The sequence below is a fragment of the Panthera uncia genome, chromosome B4 (genome assembly GCF_023721935.1).
Source record: "Panthera uncia isolate 11264 chromosome B4, Puncia_PCG_1.0, whole genome shotgun sequence".
NCBI lineage: Eukaryota > Metazoa > Chordata > Mammalia > Carnivora > Felidae > Panthera > Panthera uncia.
The window spans coordinates 80855355-80876927 of record NC_064809.1 but is presented as its reverse complement, the minus strand read 5'-3'; the positions used below and the strand labels follow the sequence as shown (position 1 = coordinate 80876927).

Genomic DNA, 21573 nt, shown 5'->3' with positions numbered 1-21573 from the left:
AGTAACATTATCAATAATAGCCAAACTATGGAGAGAGACAAAATGTCCATCAATTAATGAATGGACAAAGAAGATGTGATTGATACACACACACACACACACACACACACACACACACACGCACACACACACACACGCACGCACGCACACTGGAATATTACTCAGCCATCAAGAAGAATGAAATCTTGCCATTTGCAGCAACATGGATGGAGCTAGAATGTATTATGACAAGTGAAATAATCGGAGAAAGACAAACACCATATGATTTCACTCATATGTGGAATTTAAGAAACAAAACAGATGAACATATGGGAAGGGTGGGGGGGAAAGAGAGGGAAACAAACTGCAAGAAACTCTTAATGACAGAATACAAACTAAGGGTTGATGGAGGGAGGTAGGTGGGAGATGGGCTCGATGGGTGATGTGTACTAGGGAGAGCACTTGTGATGAGCACTGGGTGTTGTATGTAAGTGATAAGACATTGAATTCTACTCCTGAAACCAATATTGCACTTTATATTAACTAACTAAAATTTAAATTTAAAAAACGGACACTATATTATTTACAAATATAGAGGTTAATAGCAGAAGAAATAGCTAAAAGTTGAAAGCATTTACCTCTGAGGAGCAGCAATGAAGGGTGGGAAACTGATATTTTTTATTTTTAAGCTTTTGAGTATTAACTGAACATTTAAGTATGTATGTGTATATTATTTTGATTTAAAAAATTGAAAATCAGGGGCACCTAGGTGGCTCAGTCAGTTAAACGTCTGACTTTGGCTTGGGTCATGATCTCATGGTTTGTGAGTTTGAGCCATGTCAGGCTCTCTGCTGTCAGCACAAAGCTTGCTTCGGATCTTCTGTCTCCCTCTCTCTGTCCCTCCCCTCCCTTGCTCTTTTCAAAATAAATAAATAAACTTAAAAAAAAAAAAGTATCATAGTACAAATCAATTTCAAGTAAGGATAAACAGGACCATGTATTTCTCAATAGTCCTTGAGCAATAGTGTACCATGGCATAGAACAAGTATTCATTTACATAAAGAAATAACATCAAGACAAGTTGAATTGTTTTCAGTCTACTCTGTTTAATAAGGTAAAGAAGAATGATGCATTTTGGAAATATCCTCATCAAAAAATGCTTAAAGTAATAAAAATTCATCACCTAAAGGAATAAGCTTTGGATATCTAGAATATAAACATGTTAGTTCCTAATAAGGATTACTGAGACACTAATGATCAATTTCAGACTTTGTCTTCTTCATTTCAAGAGCCATCAAACCAGTTTTCTTTAGACTGCCTGGGCTGGTTTGGGCCAAGATCTAGTCAATATGTAGTCTGCCAGTGACGTAGGTAAATAAGACAGAGGAATGAAGAAAAACTGAGAATCCCAGCCAGCTGAATATCGAGTACGGGGATGCACAGATATCAGAGCGTGTTCCATGCAGTCAGTGACCAGGTTCAGGTTTGTGCTACATCTCAACAGCCCTTGTTTGACGCCATTGTGATCTGTATCCAAAAAGAGAAATGGTGGTCAACAATCTTATTCTTTGGATTTTAATGTTAAGCTCCAGTTATATACAGTCACAGAAGTCTAACTACATTTAATTTCTACAAGGATTAGGCTAATCAGACCTACGCTTCCCAGTGGAAGCCAATAGCCAAATGCAGCTGCTGAGCACTTAAAATATAGCTAGTATGACTAAAAACTGAATTTTTAAATTTTCATTTTCATTTTAAACCTCAATTCCATCATTGGAAAACATTTTAGCATTTTTGGAACAACATAGGTATGTGAATCTACTTTTGCAACTGGAAACATTTTAACAGCTTATTGAGTTATAATTCATAAACCATAAAATTCAGCCATTTAAAGTGTACAAGTTGGGGTGTGTGGGTGGCTCAGTTGGGTAAGCGTCAGACTCTTGATTTTGGCTCACAGTTCGTGAGTTCGATCCCCGTGTTGGATTCTGCGCTGTCAGCTTGAGATTCTCTGTCTCCCTCTCTCTCTGCCCCTCCCCTGCTCTCTCTCGCTCTTAAAATAAGTAAGTAAACATTAAATAAATAAATAAAGTGTACAAGTCAATGACTTTTAGTATATTCAGAATTGTGCAACCACCCACCCAATCTAAGTTTAGAACATTCTCATCATCCCTAAAAGAAAACTTGTACCTATTAGCAGTCACTACCATTTTCTGCCAACCCAACCAGTCCTAGGCAACCACCAATCTACCTGTTGTCTCTGGGGATTGCTTTTTCTGGACATTTCATATAAATAGAATTATACTTTGTGATCTTTTGGGACTGGCTTCTTTTCACTAAGCAAAATGTTTTCAAACTTCATCCATGCTGTAGCATGTATGAGTATTTCACTCCTTTTTATTGCCAAATAATATTCAATATTCATTATATATATATATATATATATATATATATATATGACTATATTCATTATATGACTTTATATTCATTATATGACCTTTTGTTTACCCATTCATTAGTTGGTAGACATTTAAGTTGTTTCCACTTTGGGAATATTATGAATAACGCTGCTGGCAACTATAAATTTTATTAATCTACAGATGAAGTGTTTCCTAGGAAAATTTAGCATCCAAATTGAGATATGCTATAAGTATAAAATACATATTGGGGCACCTGGGTGGCTCAGTTGGTTAAGTATCCAACTCTTGGTTTTCGCTCAGGTCATGATCTCATGGTTTATGAGTTCAAGCCCCAAGTCAGGCTCTGGGCAGGCAGTGCCAAGCCTGTTTTGGATTCTGTCTCCCTCTCTCTCTGCCCTGCCCCGTGTCTGTCTGTCTGTCTGTCTGTCTGTCTCTCTCTCTAAGTAAATAAACTTAAAAAAAAATACATACCAAGTTTCAAAGACTAATAAGAAAAAGAATATAAAATACCTTATTAACAACTTTTCATTGATGATAAATAAATGAATGCCAAAATCATAGTATCTTGGATAGGCAGGATTAAATAAACTGTGCTACTAAAATTAATTTCACCAGTTTCCTTTTTTTTTTTTAATGTGGGAAGCAGAAAATTTAAGATTACACTTAAGATTACACAGAAGATTACACTTAAGATTACACAGAATATGAACCAGGCTCCAGGCTCTGAGCTGTCAGCACAAAGCCCAATGTGGGGCTCGAACTCAAGAACCACGAGATTGTGACCTAAGCCAAAGTCGGACGCTCAACCGACTAAACTACCCAGGCACCTCTCAACTCCTTTTAAATCATGAAATACATATATCCTTTTATATCCATATATACTTTACATAATGTCACTACAATAAATTCTGTTTTCCTCTTCATTTCTATTGTCAAACTATTATATATCTACAAGAGAAAAAAATTCCCTAATACACAGTTGAAAACCTTAGGTGGGGAAAAGTTTACAACAGTAGCTGGCCCTCTGGCATGTTAGAAACTGTGGTGCCCTGGCCTGCTATGAATTCTGAGAGGCTCAAGCACTGTTTTGTGCAGCTTTTTCTTGACCCAATTCTCTCCTGTGTTAATGGTCACCCTCTTAGGCCAGAAGACAATGCTGTGTTAATGGTCACCCTCTTAGGCCAGAAGACAATGCTGTGTTAATGGTCACCCTCTTAGGCCAGAAGACAGTGCTGTAGGTTGGGAGTCTTCTGTCTGCCTTCTTTTCTCTGGACTACAATATCACTCAAAGCCAGTGACAGGGCTGCTGCTACCCACCCATCGCAGGATCCTTTCATGAAATGGAAAGGAGAGCTGCTGCCTTGGGCCTTGGCAAGCTGCTGACTTCTTTGAAGAAAAAGCATCGCTTTCCCCAGAAGGTGAAACCCCATATTGATGTGCATGACTTACTTCTACTAAGAAGACTGCCTTGCCTTTACCCCCAAACTGCCTCCTCTTCCAGGTCCTAAGGATGACATTCTTACAAGAAATTGAACCATCTCACTCCCATGAAGCTCCTAAGGCCTGCACATGACTTCTAGTCTCTGGACACCGTCAATAGGGCCCTGCAAAGCTGGCTCTCACCCACTGCCCTCTACTCACACACACACACCCTCCTCCCACAGTAAGAATGGAGTTGTAGCTGGGCCCTTTGTTACCAAAAAGACTGTATTTCAGTTGTGCAGACCTCCCACGCCAGCCTTGCCAAACTACAGAGGGGCACCCCTTTCTCGAGACCCAGAAGTTCCATGTCTCTAACCATGTAATACCTCCCTAGTGGTCAGGTGGCCAGGCCTGTAGGTGACAAGGCAGCACAGGCCTTGCCCCTAAGCTGTCAATATAACCTCTTCCTCATCACCAAGCCAACCATGAGAGCCCTGGGACCTTCTCAAATCCCTCTGGTCCCAGGAAGGCTTTGTTTCCTTAAACAGTTCTTAGTTCTCAGTTCTCAGAGCCTGCCAATCATTCCCCACCAACCCTCTTTCCCCTTTCTCATGCAAGGTTATCAATTATCCTATGAAAAGAAAAGCTCACGGGCATCAAAAAACTTCTGTCCATAGGCCTCCTTAATATGTGCAGGGACTTCTTCCCAGGCTTGCTTTATTCTCCCTAAGGACCACGGCAGATCTGTCATTCCAGTTCTGAAGTAGCCAGGTTCAACGATGCTGATTTTCACCCTAAAATGTTGAAGCTCACGCCTGAAAATAAAAACCCTAGAGTTAACTCTTGATTGAGAGACAGCACATTTCAATGCTCTCAGGGAGGAAACAAAACAAAACAAAACAAAACAAAACAAAACGGGTTATAAAAACATCTCTACTGAATATTTTAAAGGATAAAGAAATGGAGAGGAAAAAAACCAAAATTTTAAATATCCCTAGGTCCAAAAATTGGGACATGATTATATAAACTGCCATAACCATTCAATTCTACAGCCCCTCTTTTCACAGAGTTATTAAGTACCTACCACATGTTAGACAGTCAAGCCATGCAGAATACAAGGAATAATAAAGAAAATTAGCATTTTTAGAGCAGCTACTGTGCTAAGTATTTTACATGCACAGTCTCAGAAAATTAAGGCTCAGTTGCTTGCCTCAAAAAAGCTCACAGTAAGGGAGTCCAACAAGTAAGCAAATAATTATAACACAACTCAAAAGAATTATAAAGCAGAGGTATTCCAGGGGCTACATGAGCAGAGAGCAGGAGGTACACAGATTTTCTGACGGAGTCAGGGAAGGCTTCAATGAGGAAGAATGTTTCAGGTGAGCCTTGAAGGATAAAGAGATTTCCAAGTAAAGAAAGGGGAAGAGCAGAGTAGCAGGTAATAGGAATTGTACTCACAAAAGCATGGGCCTCTGAAAAATGACCATATGTTCTAAGACTCCAAGAGAACATTAACAGAATATGATATGGGCATTAAAATTGCAACTCATTGGTCATTCCAGAATATTCATGTTAGTTCAAAAACAGTTCCAAAATATTGATCAGGGGCTGAGTATGTAGCAGGCACTGTGCTAAGCACTGCCTTCACCAGAAGTAGGATGGCATTGTGCACCACAGGAGAGATATACTCTAGGTGTTCAGCAGACAGTGATAAGGGGTGTTCCCTAATCTAGAGGTTCAAGTAGCCTCGCTGGAGCAGATGAAGCCCAAGCTATGTCAAGGAGAAATCTTTGAAATAATGGTCCATAAGAATATAGAACACAAAGCATCATGACCCTCTAAAGCAGAGAGTGGTTCTCAAATTGTGCACCCCAGATAAATGGCAACATCAGCGTCTTGGGAGCCTGTTAGAAATGCAAATTACTGGGCTCCAGTCCAGATTTATTAGGTCAGAAAATCTGGGGGTGAATGTGTTTGAATAAGCCTTCCGGGTGGCTCTGAGGCATCCTAAAGGTTAAAAACCACTATTCTAATGGAAGAGCCTACCTTATCAAAGCAAAATCTAAAACCTTCCATGTGAGAAAGATTCTCCAGGTACCTGTGTGTGCTGGGAAAGAGGGAGGGCTATGCAAGCCACCCTAAAATTTCACTTCCCCTTGTAGCTTCTTCACTGTGATTCCCATCACACCACAACATCTACATTCCCTTTAAAACTCCAACTCATATGTGGGACAAAACTTCCTTTCCCTGTTCAGCCTCAGCACAATTAAGGCATGCTGGAATTTTCTAAAGGAATTCATGATTTGAATATTGGATGGACAGGTCTTTGTTCTTGGTCTGGGAATGAGTCAAGGGGTTTGAGAAACCAGTTGTGAGTGGCGGTATATCAGCAGGCAGCAGCCCCAGGGAGATAAACAAAATGTCAGTTAAACTGGAAGCCAGGCAAAGTGCTCATCACATGGTAACAACTCATGTAACTTCCTCAGTTATTTCCCTATTCCCTTCCTAGGCAGATAATACAATATGTATATTATAAGAGATATCTACCAGTCATGGCATGTGGTAGGCTAAATAACAGCCCCCAAAAGTATCAGGTCCTAATCCCTGGAATCTATAAATGTTACCCTGTGTGGCAAAGACTTTGTGATTGAAATTAAGTTAAGGATCTTGAGATAGGGAGACTATGCTGGATAATCTGGGTTTGCACTAAGTGCAATCACAATTATCCTTATAAGACAGAGGCAGATTTGAAGGCCAACAGAGAAAGAGAAGGTAACATGACCATGGAGGCAGAGACTGGAGTGATGCAGTCACAAGCCAAGGAATGCAGAGAGCCAGCAGAAGTGCAAGAAGCAAGGAACAGATTCTCCCCTAGAGCCTTCAGAAGGAGGCTGGCCCTGTCAACAACTTGATTTTGGTCCAGTAATACTGAGTTCAGATTTTGGCCTCCAGAACTGTGGGGGAATAAATATGTGTTGTTTTCAGACACTGTAAATTACAGCAGTCATGGGGTACCTGGCTGCTTCAGTCAATAGAGTGTGAGACTCTTGATCTTGGTGTTGTGAGTTTGAGCCCTATGTGGGGTGTGGAGAATACTTAAAAAAATAGAATTCTGGGGTGACCGGGTAGCTCAGCCGGTTAAGTGTCTGACTTCGGCTTGAGTCATGATCTTGTGGTCCGTGAGTTCGAGCCCCACATCAGACTCTGTGCTGATGACTCAGGGCCTGGAGCCTGCTTCGGATTCCATGTCTCCCTCTCTCTCTGCCCCTCCCATGCTTGTGCTGTCTCTCTCTGTCTCAAGAGTAAATAAACATTAAAAAAAAAACAGAATTCTAAACAAAATTCACAGCAGCCATAGAAATCTAATACATGGTGCCTAAAATATTCACAGCTGGGGTGCCTGGGTGGCTCAGTCGGTTGAGCATCCGACTTTGGCCTAGGTCATGATCTTACTGGTTCCAAGTTCAAAGCCTGGAGACTGCTTCAGATTCTGTGTCTCCCTCTCTCTCTCTCTCTGTTCCTCCCCCACTCACACTCTCTTTCTTTTAAAAATAAATAAACATTAAAAAAAAAAAAATAGGGGCGCCTGGGTGGCTTAGTTAAGTGTCTGACTTCGGCTCAGGTCATGATCTCGCAGTTAGTGAGTTCGAGTCCTGAGTTGGGCTCTGTGCTGATGGCTCAGAGCCTAGAGCCTGCTTCGGAATCTGTGTCTCCCTCTCTCTCACACGTGCTCATTTCCACGTGTGAAACTGTTCTAAAGTTAGCCCCGACAAAGGGGAATCTGAGCAGCAATATTTTTTTTAATTAATTTATTTTGAAAGATAGAGAGCAGGGGAGGGGCAGAGAGAGAGGGAGAGAGAGAATCTGCACTCTGCACTGTCGGTGCAGAGACCTATGTGGGGCTCAATCCCATGAGCTGTGAGATCATGACCCGAGCCAAGATCAAGAGCAGGATGCTTAACCAACCAAGCGACCCAGGCGCCCTGTGCAGCAATATTTTGTGCCACATGATTACACCATCATGTCCACAGCTGACTGGACCAGGGAGGGTACTTGATGAGAGGAAAGGCCACTTAGGACTGGAGAGTGGCTCTGCCTATTACTACCTATGTTATGACCATGGGAAATTATTAACCTCTGTGCCTCAGCTTCCTCATACGTACAATAAGGATAAAAATAATACCTTCCTTGGGGCGCCTGGGTGGCTCAGTAGGTTGAGCGTCCGACTTCGGCTCAGGTCATGATCTCACAGTTTGTGAGTTCGAGCCCCGTGTCGGGCTCTGTGCTGACAGCTCAGAGCCTGGAGCCTGCTTCAGATTCTGTGTCTCCCTCTCTCTCTGCCCCTTCCCTGCTCATACCCTGTCTCTCTCTGTCTTTCAAAAATGAATAAATGTTAAAAAAAAATTTTAATAATAATAATAATAATAATAATACCTTCCTCATTGGATTTCAAAGAAGATAAATGACTTATTAGATATAAAGTACTTACAACAGTGCCTGACACATAATAAGTGCATGAAAATGTCATGTAATAGGTCACCTGGCACACACAGAAAATGAACACAGCTAATAGTCCTCTCTCTTAGGAACTAAGATGTACAGGGAATATAAAAAGGAACCAGCTGATAGAGAGGGACTAAGGCTGAAACAATGCCTGAAAAAGAGACAGGAGGTAGAGGCAGGGCCATTAGGGGTTGTGGCAAACTGAAGTTCTAAGAGAAGAAGTTCTTAGATAAAGGAAAGATATACAGAGTAAAACAGATGAGCACCCAGAGAAAAAGAGAGTCACCGTGGAGAAACAATGACAGTCTCACTTTGGGGGGGAAAGAAGATAGTTATCTTCTCTTCAGAAATGAAATTTTATTGAGGTGCCTGGGTGGTTCAGTCGGTTAAGCGTCCAACTTCAGCTCAGGTCATGATCTCACGGTTTGTGGGTTCAGGCCCCACATCGGGCTCTGTGCTGACAGCTTGGAGCCTGGAGCCTGCTTCAGATTCTGTGTCTCCCTCTCTCTCTGCCCCTCCCTGGATCACACTCTGTCTCTCTCTCTCTCAAAAATAAATAAACACCAAAAAAAAATTTTTTTAAGAAATGAAATTTTATTAAAGAAAAATCTCGAGAATTAAACTATGATGTGGTGGCAGGACACAAAGACCTAGGGTCAAAACACAGTTCTGCCAAGTGCTGGTTGCGGCAGGTGAACTTTAGGAAAGAGACTTGAATCTGAGCCTCAGTTTCCTATATAAGCCAGATTAGTAATAGTATCTACAAATCAAGATTTGGGGAGTAATGAAATAAGATAACGTAGGTAAAAGCAATTATCACAATGCCTAAGACATATTTAAGGTGCTCAACAGTTGCTTTTGTTTTAACTTAAGAACATTACCTCAGGAAAAAAAGAAAAAAGAAAGAAAGAAAAAGAGAACATTACCTCAGAACATCCGAAAAGGCTTCTACACCATACTTGGAGCTACAGTAAACTCCTCCAAAGAAAGCAACTCTTCCCAGAATGCTGGAGACGTTAACAATCCTCCCCTGTGCCTTCCTCACCAAGGGAAGCATGCTCAAGGTCACCTCCATCAAACCAATGAGGTTCACTTTGAGGACATCCACGTAGGTCTCTATCTTCAGCCACTCAGTGCAGCAAAGTGGGTGAAAAATGCCTGCGTTGTTGACCAGGCCCCAGAGTCCTAAAACGAAGTCAAAGCAGGAATTCAGTTTCAGACAAAATTGGCAGAACTATTTACCTTGATCAATCTTCCTGCTGACAACAACAAAAAATGTTAAATAAAATATATTTTTTAATGTTCTGAAATACATCAGTTAACAAGAAAGTAAAATGGGTCAGGCCAAAAGCTAAGAAAAGGCAGGAATCCAGAAAGAGTAAATGGAATATCGATGCCCACTTTTGATTCGAGGGTATTTGCCAACCAGGGTAAATGTGAATTTCAGTATGGTCTCAAAAAACATACACAATAAGATATGAGGTCCAGGACCCACCTAAGGTAGGAATCCTAATAAAAAACACTTTCTTCGTTAAACTGGGACTTTTAATGGTTATGCTATCACTATCAGAGTGAGACAGAAAGTCCTTCCAGGGACTGAAAGTAAAACTGTCTTGGGGCACCCGGGTGGCTTAGTTGGTTGAGCACCCGACTCTTGGTTTTAGCTCAGGTCCTGATCTCATGGTTTGGAAGTTCAAACCCCACATCAAGCTCTGTGCTGAAAGTGCAGAGCCTGCCTGGGATTCTCTCTCTCTCTCTCTCTCTCTCTCTCCCTCTCCCCCGCTCGCTCTCTCTCTATCAAAATAAACAAATAAACTTTAAATTAAAAAACCTGTCTGTCTTGAACTTTGGTGTTGTGGAGAGGGGGGACAAGAATCAACACTGAAGAATCGTAACCACAAGCCACCCCTCATGAGAGTTTGCAGCCAAATTCCCACTACCTGGGTAGTCCAAAACATCAAGCCAAGATTCAATTCAAGATGGTCATGGCTTCTGAGCGTGCCTGACACCTGATAGAAGGAAACATGGATCCTCTCTGGAGGAATCTTCATGTCAGACTACAGAGAATCACCAGAGAGCTACTAAGAAAAATTGCAGTTCACTGTCACAAATCAAAATACACAAAGAAACACAGCATTATATGCAAGAGCCAGCAAAATGAATAGACAGCAGAAAAAGACTCACAAAGACATTAGATACCAGAATTATAAGACATATAATATAAAATGTGTATGCTAAATATAAGGGGCACCTGGGGTACTCAGTCAGTTAAGTGTGTGACTCTTGGTTTCAGCTCAGGTCATGATCTCATGGTTTATGAGACTGAGCCCCATGGTGGGCTCCTCACTCACAGCGTGGAGCTTGCTTGGGATTCTCTCTCCCTCTCTCTGCCCCTCCCCTGCTTGTACTCTCTCTCTCTCTCTCTCAAAATAAATAAACTTTTAAAATAAATAAATATGTATATTAAATATAATTTTAAAATAAAAGAAAGATTAAAACGATTAATAAAGGTATTATAAAACTGATCAAGCAGATCTGGAAAAGAACCAAAAAGAACTTCCAGAAATAAAAATCTTAACAAACTGTAATTTGGTAGACAGATTTAATAGCAGATAGACATGGCAGAAAACAGGAAGTATAAGCTGGAATGTAGAAAAAGGAAACTATGCAGAATGCAGCACAAAGCAAAAAAAAAAAAAAAAGAGAGATGGAAAATGTGAAAGAAAAGAGACATAAGAACACAGTAAGAACTTCTTTTTCCTTTTTTTTTTTCCAGAGAGCAAGCCAGGAGAGGAGCCCCATGCGGGGCTGGATCCTATGTCTCTGGGATCATGACCCAAGCAGAAATCAAGAGACTCAACTGAGCCACCCAGGTGCCTCAAAATAAGAAACTTCTAACACGTATCTATCAGAAAAGAAAAAAGAGGGGAAATGGAACAAGGGCAATATCTGAAGTAACAGTGGCCGAGAATTTTCCAAAATTGTTGAAAGACACTAATCCATAGATTCAAGAAGCCAAACAAGTCCCAAGCAGTATAAATAAAGAAATTCACATCTATATAGCCAAAGTAAAGCTTTAGTAAGATCAAAGAAAGAGGGATGCCTGGCAGGCTCTGTCAGAAGAGCATGCAACTCTTTTTTTTTTATTTTTTTTTAATGTTTATTTATTTTTGAGAGAGAGAGAGAGCACAAGTGGGAGACAAAGAGGGAGACACAGAATTCAAAGAAGGCTCCAGGCTCTGAGCTGTTGGCACAGAGCCTGATGAGGGGCTTGAACCCAAACTGTGAGATCATGACCTGAGCCAAAGTTGGATGCTTAACTGACTGAGCCACCCACGTGCCCCCAGAGCATGCAATTCCTGATATCAGAGTCTTGAGTTTGAGCCCCAGGTTGGGTGTAGAGACTATTAAAAAAATAAATAAACTTAAAAAAAATTAAAATAAAATGTTTCCAATGTTTAAAAAAAAATCAAAGAAATAGAATATCCTTAAATAGTCAGAAATAAAAGAAAAGATTATTTACAATCTTACAAGGTAACAATTAGGCTGACAACTGACAACAGCAACAACAGAAGCCAGAAGACAATGAAACGATATCTTCAATATGCTGAGAGAAAACAACTGTAAACTTAGAAATGCTTATCTAGCAAAAATATCTTTCCAGAATAAGGGCAAAATAAAGACACTTTAAGAAATGTGAAAAAAGAAGGGTGCCTGGTTGGCTCAGTCTATAGAGCATGCAACTCTTGATCTCACAGTTGTGAGTTCAAGTCCTGCCTTGGGTATAGAGATTACCTAAAATAAATAAATAAATAAATAATATAGAAATGTAAAAAAAAGGAAGAAAAGAAAAACAGGGACACCTGGTTAGCTCAGTGGGTTAAGCATCCAACTTTGGCTCAGATCATAATCTCACAATTCGTGAGAATGAGCCCCAAGTGTGCTGACAGTGTGTGGAGCCTGCTTGCGATTCTCTCTCCCTCTCTCTCTGCCCCTCCCAACTCATGCTTTCTCTCTCTCTCTCTCTCTCAAAATAAATAAATAAACTTAAAAAAAAAAACAACAGATTTTATCCACAACACTTTCTAAATTCTAAAGAATATATTCAGTCTGGAGGAAAGTAGTTTTATTTTATTTTTTTTAAGATTATGTTTTTAAGTAATATCTCTATCCAGTGTGGGGCTTGAACTCAAAACCCCCAGATCAAGAGTCACTCCCTCCACTGACTGAGCCAGCCAGGGGCCCCTGGAGGAAAGTAATTTTAGATGGAAGATTCTAAAAAGAATGATGAGCAAACAAAATGGTAAACAGGAAATAAATCTAAACAAATATATATATTGTAGGGCCAAAAAAAAAAAAAAAATAGAAATAAAATATATAACAGCAATGCCATCATGTGGGGGGGGCGGGGCAGGGGATAGACTTCAAGTGTTCTGAGAGCCTTGGATTCATCAGAAGAAGGCAAAGATGTTAATTTTACACTTGAATGATTAAATATGCAGTTAAAAGTCCTAGAGAAACCACTAACGAAACAGAATATATTACTTTTGGGGCGCCTGGGTGGCTCAGTCAGTTAAGCGTCTGACTTCGGCTCAGGTCATGATCTCGCGGTTCGTGGGTTCAAGCCCCAAGTCGGCTCTGTGCTGACAGTTCGGAGTCTGGAGCCTGCTTTGGATTCTGTGTCCCCCTCTCTCTCCACCCCACCCCTGCTTGTGCTCTCTCTTTCAAAAATGAATAAACATTAAAAAAAATTAAGAAACAGAATATATTACTTTCAACTTAGTAATGGAAAAGGTGGAATAAAAATTCAATCAATTCAAAAGTGGGAAAAGAAGCAAGAAAAAAATGGGACATATAAAAAGCATAAAAAGAATGTCATAGAAATAAATCCAAACATATGAACAATTAAGTAAGTGTAGATGAGTGAAATGTCCTAGGTAAAAAAAAAAAAAAAAAAAAAAAAAAAAAAACCTGCATTATTTTTTTACATGTAGCTATATGCTATTTACAAGAGATTCATTTAGAACATGGGGATACTAAAATGTTGAAAGTATAAGGAAGGAAAAAGGCTCTGAGGGAACAAGTGTGTGTAACTGCAGGAATAGTGACATAGTACACAGAGAGAAAGACTGAAACAAACAAAACAACAACAACAACAACAACAACAACCAGATTTGGTGAGGAAGAGGTAAGGTAAAGAGTCTTCCTTTAGGTTTGGTGAGTTTGAGGCACCAGCAGAAATTCCAGATGAGCAGTCCAGCAAGTAGTTTGAAATTCAGGTGTAAGGAACAAGTGATGATTTTAATATCAAGGGCACCAAAGTAACGAATAAAACTATGAGTAAATGAGATCTATTCAACATTTGTTGAGTCCTTAACAGGTACCTGGGAATATGTCAGAAACTGGAAATACAATAATGGGTAAGGGGGGCCCTCAAGGAGCTCACGCTCTAGCAAAGTGTGAAACAATACCAATAACCATACAACAGAAATAAAGTGCTGTGCAAAGCGCAGAGGCTGTAACTATGTATAATTCCTAGCTCTGCCTGGAGTATACCCAAAAACAGGAAATAATATATTGAAATCAATTTCCAAGTCAATTTTCACATGTAAGGCTGACTGAAGGAATGATTATATTTTAAATGGTAGCCAAGGGGAGAAGACTCAATTTCTTAAGAATACCTTGAAAATTCTTCAAACACAAAGAATTGTGGTTTTAAATATTCCATTGGCAAGGTGAGATAACAGCTTCAAATCTACTGGGCTCATTTTTCAAGGTAAATGTTGTTAAGGAAATGAAACACCACATAAGATCACGACTGTCCTTCAAATGGAAAAGTCAGCCTTTTAAACCCTGCTTTTGAGATCTTATACAGAGAGAGAAAACTTTTAACATCTTGATGCCTAAGTAAATGAAAGGAGAAAATACTTCTCTATACCTCTGTCTCCCACACGCTCCTTCACCCACTCGGTGGCCGCAGAGATGCTCTCTGTCTTGGTGACATCCAGGATCACCGTCTCCAGCCTGTCTGACGTCTGGTCTCTCAGCTGCTCTGCCCCCTTCTCTGTCAGACACGCAGCCAGCACCCTCAAGCCTCGCAGGTCCAGCTGCCTGGCCAGCAGGTTCCCGAAGCCCGAGTCACAGCCCGTGATGAAGACGTACTTGTCTCGGAGGTCGCTCACCACCTGCCTCTCCCGGTACCAGCGCAGGAGGTAGTACAGGCCCACGAGGGCCGCCAGGTACAGCCACATGGTGAGGGGATCTCCTTCCCCTTCAAAAGAAAGAGAAGAGCTTTTATTTTAGTCTGTCCTTTTTCCTTTAACCAGTTATCTATGGGGTATATGCTTTGTGCTAGGCATTCCCCCAGGTGCTGGGGACTCCATCTTCAGTAACACTCAAGGAACGACAGTCTAGAAAGGGAACTGGAGGGAACCAAACAAGTGCAATGCATTGTGGGGGGTGCCATACCAATATACACATAGTCTAATGAGGCTGCAAACCACTGCCCACAAAGTTAGAAATGGCTTCAGAGATGCAGTGATGTTGTAACTACTGCCTATATGATAGCTAAGCGTTCAAAAAGTAGACCCAGATGAAAGAACATTCTAGGCAGCAACAGTGTGTACATAAATGAAGTGGTGAGCAGCATAACTTCCTAATACCTATAAGCAGTTCAGCACCATGCAGTACAGAACATACAGAGGTAGCGAAGGCTCAGACTATGGGGTTCCTTGTGGGTCACACTAAGGAATCTGGACGTTGTCTTATAGGTATCCAGAGTGTGCTATTATTGGAAGGTATTAAATAGAGGAGTAAGATTAGCAGATTTAATTTTAGAGAGATCTGTCTCACAATGGGAGTGGAAGGTATATTTAAATGGACTGTGATGAAGGCAAAGAGATCAGTTAAGAGACCCAACTGTGCAGCCAAAGCAGCTTGTAAATAAAGACCAATCAGATGCATTGTTGAAATGATTATGCCTACATTTCTTCATGTAGTTCTAGAGAAACAGCCACCATTTTGGCACAATTTAGTGTTGGGTGAACTAACACATGATTCATAAAGACATAAAACACCATCAAAGATGGGTAAGTCCATTAGGACATCATAAGGCCTGCACCCCAATGCCTGTATAAGGTTGGGTCGACGTAATTCAGACTCCTTGGCTTGGCATTCAGACCTTGCCCGTGTTCTGGCCCTTGACCTACTCCTTAGCCTTCTTTTTTACCACATCTCTCTTATACCTTACTCTTTACTCATAACAAGCAGCTTTCAGTACCCCACAGAGTACAGGCCTTTCACGCCACAGTACACAATTCTCTCAACAATTGCTTCTTTCCCAGACATCATCCACTTGGCAAATAACACTCATCTGTTAGTACTCAGCTGAATTAACATTTTCATTCAGCAGACATCAAGTTAACATCTCCTATGAGTCAGACACAATGTTAGGCACTGATACACAATAGACACAACAAGTTTCTATTATTCATTGAATTCACTGTCCAAGTGTGAAGGCCAACAAGAAAACAAAGCAACGGAATAGAAGTAAGGACAGGATGCTGTTGGAGCACTCTGGGGAGATCTGAGAAGGTTTCTAGAGAGAGTAAAATAGAAGTTGAGATCTAAAGGATAATACAATAATAATAGCTAACAACAATAATAGCATAACACTTGCTGTGCAACAGGTTCTGTTCTAAGCATTTCACATACATTAACTCTGTTCTCACAACAGCACTGTAAGGCAGGCCCTGTCATATCCCTGTGTTAGGTTCAAATGCCAAAACAGAATTAGACATGCAAGTGATTCCCTGGGGAAAACACCATTAGAGGATAAAGGGGAAAGCGTAGGAGTAGGTGATAATGCAGGTCTGATGCCTTCAAAAGAAGAGAGAGAAGGAAGGAGGAGTTGAGAGTAATCTCCTTAAACTGCAGAACAGCAGCCAAGCCAATTGGGGATCTTTGATTAAATACTGCCCAGGAGAATCCCACACTGGCCAGTACTGGCTGGGCTCTAGTACTGCCACCATACTCAGTCAACTGGTTGGCAGTGCCCAGAAGTGTGCCTCAGTATACACACCATATCAGATCTAAAGGCAACAGCTGGAGGATGTGAGTAACGGCATTCCTCAAAGCAGATTCTCTTGAAAAGACATTTGAGGAACACACCTCCATGACTGCCACATTATTTTATAGATGAGCACTGAGAGATTAGGTATAGCTCTGGGCAAGTGGGGGAAGAGTGGTCCAGGCAGAAGACTTTCCTGATCCCTCTTAACCTGACCCCTGGCCTAACAAATTAGACCACGCCCTCCCTGGCATCCCACGGCAGCCTGCACTCGAGTGTGTATCCTAACGTCCGCTAACTTGTTGCACTGCTTCTCCCCAGTTGTAAACTATAAAGCCTTTGAGAGCCCGGTCTGTGTATTCATCCGCATCCGGCACAGTGAATGGTACATAACTAGTGCTATGTTGTTAGATAAATGCTGTTAGATAAATAAATTAAATGAAACTATCCGGGGCGGGGGAAACAAAGGAGAAGAAAATAACCGGAATAATGAGTCAGAGAAGTAGGAGAAAGAAAGCCAAAGGAAGCCAAGGGAATAGGGGCTTAATGCAGATCAACTCTGCCACGTGGAGGTCCACTGAATATAGCAGGTTACTGGTGATCTAAATAAGGCTCTTAGGGAGTTAACAGTAAAGAAGTCAGACTGCAGTGGGCTGATGGATGGACTGGAGGGCAGGAAGCGGAGCCAAAGAGAGATTCTTTTCAAAAGAGTCTGAGGAAAGAAGGCAGTAGCTACCAGGGGATTGAAGGGTTGTGATACTGTGATTTATAATAAGAAATATATATATGGGTGCTAAGCATCTGACTTCAGCTCAGGTCGTAATCTCGCCGTTCATGAGTTTGAGCCCCGTGTTGGGCTCTGCGCTGACAGCTCTGAGCCTGGAGCCTGCTTCCGACTCTGTGTCTCCCTCGCTTTCTGCCCCTCCCCGCCTTGTGCTCTGTCTTTCTGTCTCTCTCTCAAAATAAGTAAGCATTAAAGGGGCGCCTGGGTGGCTCAGTCGTTGAGCCTCCGGCTTCGGCTCAGGCCATGATCTCACAGTTTGTGAGTTCGAGCCCCGCGTCAGGATCTGTGCTGACAGCTCAGAGCCTGGAGCCTGTTTCAGATTCTGTGTCTCCCTCGCTCTCTGCTCCTCCCCTGATCGTGCTCTGTCTCTCTCTCTCAAAAATAAATAAATAAACATTAAAAAGATAAATTAATAAGCATTAAAAATTTTTTTAAATGGGATAGGTACTGAGGAGAGCGCCTGTTGGAATGAGCACTGGGTGTTATATGGAAACCAATTTGTAAATAAATTTCATATTTTAAAAAAAAATTTTTTTTAATGCCCATACCAAAAAAAAAAATTTTTTTTTTCAAATGGCAATGCAAGCTGGTGCAGCCACTCTGGAAAACAGTATGCAGGTTCCTCAAAAAGCTAAAAATAGAACTACCCTAGACCCAGCAATTGCACTACTAGGCATTTATCTGCGAGACACAGGTGTGCTGTTTTGAAAGGGCACAAGCACCCCAATGTTTATAGTAGCACTATCAACAATAGCCAAAGTATGGAAAGAGCCCAAATGTCCATCCATGGATGAATGGATAAGGAAGATGTGGTATATACATACAATGGAGTATTACTCGGCAATCAAAAACAATGAAACCTTGCCATTTGCAATTACATGGATGGAACTGGAGGGTATTATGCTAAGTGAAATTAGCCAGTCAGAGAAAGATAAAAATCATATGACTTCACTCATGAGGACTTTAAGAGACAAAACAGACGAACATAAGGGAAGGGAAACAAAAATAATATAAAAACAGGGAGGGGGATAAAACATAAGAGACTCATAAATATGGAGAACAAACAGAGGGTTACTGGAGGGTTTGTGGGAGGGGGGATAGGCTAAATGGGCAAGGGGCATTAAGGAATCTACTCCTGAAATCATTGTTGCACTATATGCTAACTAATTTGGATGTAAATTTTAAAAAAATAAAATTAAGTTAAAAAGAATTAAATAAATAAGTAAAATTCTATAATTGTAAAAAAAATTTTTTTAAGAAATAATATATATGCAGTCTTTGTCCATTTCTGGCACAGTGTTCCTAAAACACTTGGAATTTCCTAAGTGATGTCTTGTTAGGTTACTTTGGGATCACACCTAAGGATGAGGGAACCAACAATGTGGAGGGTTAGAACGAGTTCCACCCACGCCTCCACCTCTGGGAAGGGGAGAGGGGCTGGAGATTGAGTTCAACCACCAATGGTGGATGATTTAAATCAGTCATGCCTATGTAATGAAGCTTCTATTAAAAAACAGAATAAGGTTCAAAGAACTTCTCATGGACGTTAGGGGAGAGCCACACGCTGGGAGAGGGCATGAAAACTGCATCCTTTCCCCATTACTTGCCCTATGCATCTCTTCCGTCTAGCTGTTCCCAAGTAATATCCTTTTATAATAAACCAGTAACCTAGTATGTAAGATATTGTTGTGAGTTCTTTTTTTTTTAATTCCAATAGAGTAAACATACGTTATATTCATTTCAGGTGTACAATATAGTGATTTGACAATTCTCTACATTGCTCAGTGCTCATCACTGTAAGTGTGATTTTTAAAAAAATTTTTTAATGTTTGTTTATTTTTGAAGGAGACAGAGTGAGAGTGGGGGAGGGGCAGAGAGAGAGGGAGACACAGAACCCGAAGCAGGCTCCAGGCTTTCAGCTGTCAGTGTAGAGCCCAAAGGCAGGGCTTGCATTCACGGACTTCAAGATCATGACTACTGACAGAGCCACTGAGGCACCCCAGTGTGCTCTTAATTCCCTTCACCTACTTCACTCATCCCCCCAACCCATCTCCCCTCTGGTAACCAGCAGTTTGTTCTTACAGTTAAGTGTTTCTGTGAGTTCTATGAGGTGCTCTAGCAAATTAATACAACCCAGAAAGGGGGCCATTGGAACTTCGAATGTGTAGCCAGTCAGTTGGAAGCACTGGTGATAATCAGTGGCACCTGAAGGCAACTGGCACCTAAAGTGGGGGTTGGGTAGCAGTCTTGCAGGACTGAATTTTTTTTTTTTTTTTTTTTTTAAGATTAGTTTTCGGGGCACCTGGGTGGCTCAGTCGGTTGAGCATCCGACTTTGGCTCAGGTCATGATCTCACAGTTTGTGAGTTCGAGCCCCACGTTGGGCTCTGTGCCGACAGCTCAGAGCCTGGAGCCTGCTTCAGATGCTGTGTCTCCCTCTCTCTGCCCCATCCCTGCTCATGCTTTCTATCTCTCAAAAATGAATAAATGTTAAAAAAAAATTTTTTTTAAAGATGTTTTCTATTCTTTTTTTTTTTTTAATGCTTATTTATTTTTGAGAGAGAGAGAGAGCAAGGGAGGGGCAGAGAGAAAGGGACAGAGGATCTGAAGCGGGCTGTGCGCTGACAACAGAGAGCCCACAATGCAGGGCTCCAACCCACGAACCATGAAATCATGACCTGAGCTGAAGTTAGACGCTTAACCACTTAACCGACTGAGCCACACAGGCGTCCCCAGGACTGAACTTTTAACCTGTGGAATCTGTGGAATCTGATGCTATCTCCTGATAGAGAGTGTCAGAACTGAGTTGAATTGGAGGACATCCAGCTGGTGTCACAGAGAATTGCTTGTGGGCAGGGAGAAACCTTCCCCCACTTCCCCACCAACACATTTGTAATTGGGTCCAGAACCACCAAGGGTGTAAGGGAGTAAACATGAAGGAGCTAGTGAGGGAGAGAAAATAGTTGACAGAGATATTTAATGCTCCCTCCCTCTTCCCACGTCTTTTCCCCTTCTCCCGCCACCTCCCCATTCTCTCTCCCACCCCAAGCTTTCAGTCTTTCTCCAATCGGAGAGCCTTGTGTTCTGTAGTCAACTGCTTCTGTTCTGCCCAACCGGCATTCTCTGGTGCACTGTAGTAACAGGGCTTCCTCCTGCCTGTTAGTTGACTAAAAGAGTAATTTTCTGATGCTAATCAAAGATGAAAACCCATTTCCCCAATTAGAGGAAAGTTTAGGCCGCATAGCCTCCCTGGGTATTACTATTCAACCATGGCATACTTAGCAGCAAGAAGACTGTACTGGGAGAAGAGATTGGCCAGGCCAGACAGAATCTCCAAACATGGGCCAAACCAGAACACCAACCAAATATCTAAAATATCTAAAGATGCCTTGACTACTTCAAATATGGAACCCAAAGTAGCCTGCTTGTTTTTACAACCATTCATCTACAAAAGCTGTGCAATCATTTATGTTTCCGCCTTTGACCCAGGAGATGTATATGTTTTTACTGCTCTTTCTTGATTTATCAATGCTAGACGTTTTCAAGTGACTTCCTGTTACGGTAATAAGAACTTAGCTTTCTGACAACATTGTCAGTCTCTTTCCTTCTCATCCACATGCTGCTGCCTGGTTAATTTTCTTTAAGGAGTTTTGAAGTTGAACTCAGAAATACCTTTATAATCACAATGCATAAATTAATATCTACTATTTACTTCAGGCCTGACCACCTCCCCCACCCCCCACCAACTTCATCTTCATTGTTTGAAGATGCTCCCCCATGAAGAGCCTGAAAGTTGAAACAGCTCTGACTACAGCCCCCTCATCTTTAGGGCTTTTCCCCTCCTTCCCTCACTCCTCCCTGTCTCTTTCCTCCCACTGTGCCCTCTCTTTCTTCAGTCTATTATTACAGTCCTCTTATGGCTTCATTTACCACCTTACACAATCTAGGTCCCACGGCCAGCTACTTGAGGGGTGTTTTCCTGGCACCCCCAAAGCCTTTACCATCCACATTCCCTAGTGCCAAGCGGAACTAGAGAAAGGCCAGAAAACAGACTGGTTATTTCTACAACAAATCAATGATACCCCATCTTGGTTGGACTTTCATTTATACAAGATAAATCCTCTATCTGCCTCTATCTGACCCCTGTCCTGTTTTCCCCTGTTTTCCCAATAACACCTGTTCCAAGTCTTTCCCAACCTTCTCAATTTCCCAACCTCATGATCGTCGGGCTCTCCTTCCACAGATGAGCTCACATCTTGCCTCCCTGCCAAAATCCAGATCAGCTCATCCTCCTCACTTCCAAACCAATGGCCTGCACAATCTAATTCATACCCACATTTTGCCTCACGTTTCAGGGTATGCAACGTCCACTGCGGACATCTCTGTTCTAAATGTCTCT

At 41.5% G+C, this 21573-nt stretch overlaps 1 protein-coding gene across 3 annotated transcripts in view; it reads right to left on the bottom strand.

The window, feature by feature from the left end:
• Window positions 1–1224: 1224 nt before the first annotated feature.
• The window catches only part of LOC125920256 (17-beta-hydroxysteroid dehydrogenase type 6-like), a 47822-nt gene continuing 27473 nt past the window's right edge, over window positions 1225–21573 (bottom strand). For all 3 annotated transcript variants that reach the window (XM_049627371.1, XM_049627373.1, XM_049627374.1), the window contains exons 2-5: window positions 14263–14595; window positions 9251–9509; window positions 4473–4636; window positions 1225–1506 (exon numbers count right to left, since the gene is read on the bottom strand). In XM_049627371.1, the coding sequence (XP_049483328.1) occupies window positions 1289–1506; window positions 4473–4636; window positions 9251–9509; window positions 14263–14575 (954 nt within the window). In that variant the 5' untranslated portion in view covers window positions 14576–14595 and the 3' untranslated portion in view covers window positions 1225–1288. The remainder of the gene's footprint in view (window positions 1507–4472; window positions 4637–9250; window positions 9510–14262; window positions 14596–21573) is intronic.